General features: G+C 34.7%; 2 protein-coding genes across 2 annotated transcripts in view; both read right to left on the reverse strand.

The window, feature by feature from the left end:
- Window positions 1-438: 438 nt before the first annotated feature.
- On the reverse strand, window positions 439-2370 carry LOC139697802 (BRISC and BRCA1-A complex member 1-like). Its single transcript, XM_071596686.1, has 2 exons — window positions 2034-2370; window positions 439-1946 (listed from the first exon to the last, which is right to left on the reverse strand). The coding sequence occupies exons 1-2, from the start codon at window positions 2095-2097 to the stop codon at window positions 925-927; spliced, it is 1086 nt and encodes a 361-aa protein (XP_071452787.1). The 5' UTR covers window positions 2098-2370; the 3' UTR covers window positions 439-924.
- A 2826-nt stretch (window positions 2371-5196) lies between these two features.
- LOC139687301 (complex I assembly factor ACAD9, mitochondrial-like) overlaps window positions 5197-7756 on the reverse strand; it is a 26202-nt gene continuing 23642 nt past the window's right edge. The window contains exon 10 of the mRNA XM_071584446.1: window positions 5197-5705. Within this exon, the coding sequence (XP_071440547.1) occupies window positions 5532-5705 (174 nt within the window). The 3' untranslated portion in view covers window positions 5197-5531. The remainder of the gene's footprint in view (window positions 5706-7756) is intronic.

Below are 7756 nucleotides of genomic sequence, written 5' to 3' on the forward strand. Positions count from 1 at the left end.
TCGCTGGTTCTGTTCATTACTCCACAACTATCACTCCAGTAATGGCTGCTATCCTTCTATCTCACCTTGCACAACCCAAAAACTGCATCTCCTGTCTCACACTCCCACATTATATTTTGGAATTTCCCTGCCCTCAACATTGCAATTCCCCAATGTAACTGGTTTGGTCCCCTTTAACTGCTGATGTAAATTTTTCTTGGTAAGGATTTCACAAGATGAAAATCGGAGAAGCCTTCCCTCTTTCACTGCTGAATTTGGGGTATTGTAGGCTGCAGAACATTTTTGGTATAACTACAATGTTACTAATTTCACTCAGGTGCAATTTTCATTAGTTAAAATTAGATAAAGAAGTATTGTTCCATTATACATAAAAGGTATTTTAAAATACCTTAATGAGGTAACACAAAACATAATTCAATGTAAAAACCATTTCAAAATTTTAATAATAGCAATTTTATACATGGGCCATAATCATTGTTAAAACATGTGAATGTTTCCAGAAATGCATGTTATGTCTGCAACATCTTACTAAGTAGTCATCCTTCCTCTTAGGAATGTATTAAGCTTAGAAGAACAGTCTCTTTGCCACAATTAAAAGAACTTCGTGACTTCTACGCATTTCACTGCAAATACATTAAAAATCATTTCAATTTTAACTCATTCATCCAGATATATCAGATATATGTACAATGTTACTTTCACATACTCATGACTCGTATCCGATTCGTTTGGCTGCTAACTTCAGTAATACATGAATACCAAAAGACATTTAAATAATGTACCTTAAAACTCATATATAAGTTTAATGTCGAAAATTTTAACCCTTCACAATTCTCGGCAGCAATATCACCTTGAAAGTAGTATAATAATATAAAGCAACCAAACTTTATGCTTCATTTACATGAAACTTGCACTCCAGAGATATCACTGTAAGCCATTTGAATCGACAATCGAATATTTTTCTTCTACATCTTTTGCTTCCGCTATTTTATCTCGCTGAAGTGGGTGGCTCAGCAACTTGGCCATAGAATCAAGTACTTTTGTAGCACTCCTTGAAACGTGAAATTTTAATGACCATGGTTTAGTGCACATCTCTGAGAAAACATCAGCTATTTCATCACTTTCAGAGGATAAAGACTCATGAATTACGATATAATCAAAACCAAAATATTTAGAAGACATTAAGGAGTGGAAACTTTCTTGTCCATCGCTGAATTTGGGGATACATTGGCATCTGCTGTATATAATAATTGGTCTTATTACATAAGGGGGTGGCACAATTGCTGAATTCTCCACAACTGGAAGAGTAACGTTCTCCTTAATCACATCGAATAAAGACGTAAGACAATAAGAGTTACATGATGGTGTTTCTGTCAGCTCGTATAGTACAGGTAAAATGTCTTTAGGCTTATTCGTAAAGTCTTGCAACCACACAGCCTTCTTGTGAACAACTACTATTGCGAACTCATGCCTTTTATCAATCATATGTTTGCTCTGTATAAACATTTCAATTGCCTGTTTAACAACATTAAGTGTCGAAAGGTTATTGACTTCATTAAATTTAGTAGACAGATAAAACTGGTCTTCTGACAAGTCGAAGCAAAGAATTATTTTTTCAGGGACATTCACGGATGGTAATTGATCGACATTTATTGTAACATTTTTTTCTGCATTTGACGTAACTGTCACGAGAGGATTGGGTTTCAAATCATCTCCACTTAAGGCCACAAAGCTTGAGGATTTTAAACCCGCGGTAGCCCCAGTTTCTGTTACACTTTCAAAACTGTTCAACGCCGACGTCGCAATATCCTTACTCGAACTTCCTTTAACCAAGCTGCTTCCTACATCGCTAGTGACTACACTTTCGTCGCTTGATCCACACGCAGAATCCTTCGAGTCTTTAAGAACTACCATCGCGTCCATTGGAACTTGCTCGCTTTTAGCAACTACAAGGAAAAAAGAGACAAAGTTATAGCTTCCAAATGTACAAGATCAAAAATACCCTTGAGAATAAACAGAAGAAAATTCATTACCTGTCCCCGTCTCGACCCATGAAAAATTACTGTGTCCTTCAGTGTCCTCACTGTCTGAATCCATTTTCAATACCTTTATATTTACCTAATAAATCTTAGTTGATATTTAGGTGACTTTCTTTGCCCATGCCAATGTGTAACTTTAATCTTCATCATTCACAAGCTTTTCACTGGTAGTTCATGGCAGTCGTAACCCGAAAATACTTTTTATGTGATGACTACAGCCTTATTATAAGCTTGATTTGACTTTTTTCCAGAAGCCGTTATGATAAACTGGAATGTTTAACTTAGAAAACCGAGAAAAAAACTTATGTTACAAAAACATTACATAGCAGTTCACTTTATCATTGGAAGAAAAGTTGAATCAACATCACGCGCAGATCGACGAAAGGCATTAGGCGCCTAGTTTGAATAAAGGTTCTCGACGATATTGCGGAGAATATGCTATTTTGCATTGAGTTAAGGGGATTCAGTCGTTTCATAGACAAGCCTATAATATATGGCATTCCCGTATTACATTTGATCACTAAAATAACAGAAACATATCAAAATGCAACAACACTACTAATGCCTTTTTGCATTAAAAACTATTTAAACAAATTACAAGTTAAATTCTCGCATGTTTCTCAAACCTACATTATATGAATTACTTTATTTTTCTTTTTCCTATAATTTCAAACATGTTAAAGTAAATTAATAATTAACATTGGAAAATGAAAGAAAAAATGTCATTTGACCCACATTAAATAGTAGTATATAGTCAATCATGAATGACCCTTGCACATTATGTTGGAAGAAAATATTATAGAATTATCCATATGCGAAGAAAGATTTTAAATAATTGAAATGATTATGTTTCTCATGAAAAGGCGAATTCATCTTTGTAAATCACCACATTGCTCCCTCCAGATAGAAATTCATTCACTTCTAAAAAGAACTGTTTGAAATCCAGAGCAAAACAATTTTTTACACCACAAAACAAAAACTTCCCCGTCGAAAATGTAAAGCGAATAAATAACTTCAAAGCAATTTGTAGTCTAAACTAGCCACAGCAATATGTACAAGGAGGAATGAGGTTAACAATTGGAAAATTTATATTTCCTCAGCAAACCTGTTAAATAGGTTTGCTTCGGCATCTTTTTCCATTAGAAACCAATTTCATTACCATTAAAACCCTGTTGCAGCAGATAACCTTATGCTCAGAATCTATGAGCTTCTTGAAGTCACCCATTGAAGATCTCCCCTTATCCCTATGTTTGCTTGCTTGCTTGCTTCACCATGCCTCACAATGCTATGGATGCCAATTCTTTTCTTGAACTTCTCAAATCACCCACAGCTTCCCTCAAATACTTAATCTTTGGCCATTGATGGTCCTCCTCACAAATGATATTCCCATTAATAGTGTTGCATTGAAAATGCCAAAATTGAAATTTTGTTTCGCTATTACCCTGCACATAAAGTAAAATTGAAATTATAGAGCACTAAATTGATACCTTGTCAACTAAATGCACTAGCCAGATGCATCTACTAGGTTTAGATAAAACTGAGGCCTCTAACGTAAATTATGGACAGATTTTTCACAGATAGCCATTGAGGCACACTGACAGTGGAAAGGATATAAAGATAATTAGTGCTACTGATGCTCTAAATTTGGCTGGAGGACCTTGTTAGATAAAATAAAATTACAGGGTATACAGTAATAAAGATGCTTCCATTTCGTGCAAATACCACTTTCCATTGATTTCCACTCTCTCGCAATGCACACTTTTTCCCCCAGTGTGTAAAAGAGGGGTTTACCAGTAGCTGGCATCCCTGATTGGAATTGAACTGAATAACTTAATCTTTATTATTTAATCTAATTTTCTACATGGATTACTTCAATTGCTGAGGCACCTTAATCAATTGATTGTGAACCACACACTGGATTAAGTTTTGTTTGATTTGTATTTGCAAATCCCACATATAAGCCATGCCATATTAACAGTCCCTTTTGTATTTATTTATGATTCAGTAATTTTTTTAAAAAAGAACATGGCTCTATTCCCATCAAATTATGGCACAATGCCTGTGAGACTAGGACAAGAAATCATCTGTGTGTATTTTCATGCTAGCATGACAATGATGACCAAGGGACCTCGTTCTCTGTGCATCAAAATGTTCAACAGGCTTCCCATTTGTTTAAAAAATGAGAAATCACTCACCATTTTCAAAAAATAACTGTTTATGCACTAAAATGAAACATGTTTTTACGGTGTGAATGACGTCAATTCCGGGTAATATTGAATTTTATATTGTGCACATAATTAAGCACATAGGTGCAATTTTATTTTTTCTGGCTAGTAATTTTTAAGCTACTGTACTTCTTGATGTACCATATATGAGTACATAATGAATGATATTCTGTACCATACTAGATACAACTATTGAGGTGTATTTTTAGATTGATTCCATTAAGAATTTACTTCAATTTGTGCAAAAATTGAGAGTATTTCCTCATTTAGTAAGTATTTCTATGTTATTTTATGAATTATTCCTTAGATTAAAGTGGTGAGTAGACACACTTCTGGAACTATGAGTTTTTAGGTTTACCTCTGGGTATTCCTCAATACTGTAACTCAGAGCTGCAAAACAATCAAAAAGAGAGAAAATAATCAAAATACTTCTTCAAATATGAATTTAGAGTTGGGTTGGGTACTTCTAGGATTACCCTCGTATGTATTTGTCAATTGGGGAAATAAATTATCACCAAACGTGGGATTTAAATAAAAGTAAGCCATTATTACAGTGGATAAAGCTTAACCAAATGAAAGGCATCAAACTTATCAATGACTTTGGACGAATTTTTAATTTAGCTCTTTCTACAAGAGGAAAAGTATGTATGTGGTGCACAAATCGGCCTGCCATAAGGAGGATATCCCAAATGCTTCCAATGAACACTGAATGCATTGCTCTCTGGCAAGGCACAAGGGAAGGGTAACTGTATAAAAGCTTACCACCCACTGGGTTGTCTCATTCAGAACTGAGCAGAATAGCTGAGCCCGTTGGGGGACAGTCCGTCCAATTTATTATTTGATTATTTTGCTTTTAATATTATTTCATTATTTTAATTAATTTATTATTATTTTATTTATTCCAATACTTTTAATTTGACATATTCATTTCACCTACCATTGCCCACTAGAGCATGCTGCAAAGAACTGGACAATCTTCTTCAACAAAAGAATGTCATATTGTACTTGGGCTGAAATGGTCCATTCAGAGTTAGGTGCAGTGTTGCAATTGGGCATTACACGACCTTTTCAACACATGCTTGGACCTCAAAATTGTCCCCCTTCTGGGTGGTTTCACACGGCACACCTCAGAGGGCAACAAGTCTTAAAAATTCAATTCATTAAAAAGAGGTTTAACAGTAAAAAAAAACTTTAATACAGTTTTTATACAATCTTAATGTGATAATAAAAAAAATATTTGCGGTCAGTCATGCCTCTTCTTTGATCATCAGAAATTTCTCTTCAAAGGATGCTCGGCAAAATAACCGTGGCTCTCAAATATTTTACTCGCTATCTTTTTGTAATTACTGTCACTGGAATAATAAGGACCATTGATCATTTCCGTAATGTTTGCTTTCACTCGCTTTAGCGCATCACTGCAGAACGTTACAGCCATCAATATCTGAAAGAGAGATTTGCAATCAGAAACGCAAAGAGCATAAACAGCTGAAGACGGGATGGTTCAGGCATTTTTAAATTATGCTATTCATACACATGAAACTTTGATAAACAAATGTACTTTTATTAGGGGCCATTCTGTGCACAATAATCATAGATAGTTTTAATGAACTTTAGAGGTGCATCATTTATCCAATGCCTAAAACTATCATGAGGGATTGGATAAATAATGCAAAGCACCATATTTGCATTTACTGCACCAAATTGAATTTCCAAAAATTATTCTGCTATTATGGTGGTGACATTTTGGAATGCTCTCAACTTCGAGGAATTTCTTGAAAAGTGCTACAGAACAAGTTCCATTGAACACCAAATGAGACTATGGACTCAATTAAAATCTGCAACACTGCATCTCTAATTACATAATGGATAACATCTTCACCATAAAATATTTGATATTGTAAAACTGATGTTAACTGGGGCATAAATTATCTGTCCTTTCAAGTCACAAAGAAAAAACCCATGGAATTATCATGAGCATTATGATTTGATAGAAATAATAAAGATTATATTTGTATTTATGTAAAACGTATAATATTTTCCCCAACTTACACATGCACATCAGATAACTGATGATAACAAATGCTAGATGCTGAATTGTGTGAACATACGGCCAACATTGTTAAAAATTACAACATGCAATTTGATAATTTCAATTTGAAATATCATTCTGTCCGTTTAACAGATTTTTAATGAGGTATGGAAAATAACAATTACTAAGTTACCTTAAAAGATGTTTATAGTGTGTTTGAAACAAGAAATTCATACATCAGAAAGAACGATAACAAGATACCTATTTTGAAGACCTGAGCAGCAAAGAGGCTACAAATACGTCAACTCATTTTTGGGGTTTCCATTCCTCCTGATGGAAAGGGGTTAATCAAACATGCCCTATTTTTATGATCCTTCTCCTGGAACTTTGAAACTTCTAACAAGGACTAAGTAGACAGATATTCTGCTTTAAAGGATGGAATATGAACATTATTCAATGCCAAAGTGTAAGGGTAAATCATACCAAAACAAATTAGAAATTTTATAGCCTGTGTCAATTGCCATTATTTGCAACAGGAAGATCCTCTGTCCATATTAATTATTACCTTTTAACCTTGATTAATTACCTCTTGATTGAACTTTCTCCAAGTCATGTGCAATCAACCTTTTGATTCCATAGGCAATCAGATTAGGTTATAATCTTCTGCGAAAGTGCATTCAAATTCTAAGGTCTACAAATTTTGTGGCAAATTTTCCTGTAGATATATTTACGCCAGTATCACAATGTCACCATCAGGTTTTCATGCCGGCTGAGAATGGTTTTGAAGGGGTCCCTTTTGCCCACTGGAAAAATGCTGACTGGGAAATGTGCAGCCACAGAAAAATGACCTCCATTGTTGTAAAAATCCAAAATTCACAATAAGCAAGGTCATGAGAATAGGGGGCATGAGACACCACTTCAAAGTTGTAGTTGGGAAGACTCTCCAGATTTACAATCATTTTATGAGGAAAAGCGTTTTTCTGATGGAAATGTGCATGTACAGTCTTTTCTGTTTGATTTCATTGCAACGTTAGAAGGAGATTTGTCTTTAAATCATGTTCATAGGATTCAACCATCATTGTGTGTAAGAGGATGATTCCCTTGATGTCCCAAACATGAGCATCATCATTTCCCCACAACTGGCAGAAACCAACATTTTTTCGGTGGCTGGGTCAGTGTTTTTCTATTATGCAGATTGCCACTTTGTTTTAGGATTGAAAAAAATACCCATGTCACATCCACTGTAACAATTCATGAAAAGAAAGCATCAATCACGGCATCATTACTTGTTAATGTTGCGGAAGAAATTTCCACAAATAGTTCCATCAACCATTTTCAATTTATCGAAAGATTTGGCTGTCCTACATCAGTAGTCATAAATGATACCTTTCACTCTCCATCAGACTGCATACATGAGGCTGGTGATCTTCTCATTTCCTCTTCCCATGTACCATAGTTAAAAA

Source organism: Hetaerina americana, unplaced genomic scaffold (assembly GCF_022747635.1).
Source record: "Hetaerina americana unplaced genomic scaffold, ioHetAmer1.1.p SCAF_1, whole genome shotgun sequence".
In the NCBI taxonomy this organism is placed as follows: domain Eukaryota; kingdom Metazoa; phylum Arthropoda; class Insecta; order Odonata; family Calopterygidae; genus Hetaerina; species Hetaerina americana.

Excerpts from the sequence above, each read along its gene's own strand:
- LOC139697802 (XM_071596686.1), bottom strand. The coding sequence starts at position 2,097 with ATGGATTCAGACAGTGAGGACACTGAAGGACACAGTAATTTTTCATGG. Across the intron at positions 1,947-2,033 it reads ATGGGTCGAGACGGGGACAG|TTGCTAAAAGCGAGCAAGTT; the intron begins GTAATGAATTTT and ends TTTTCCTTGTAG.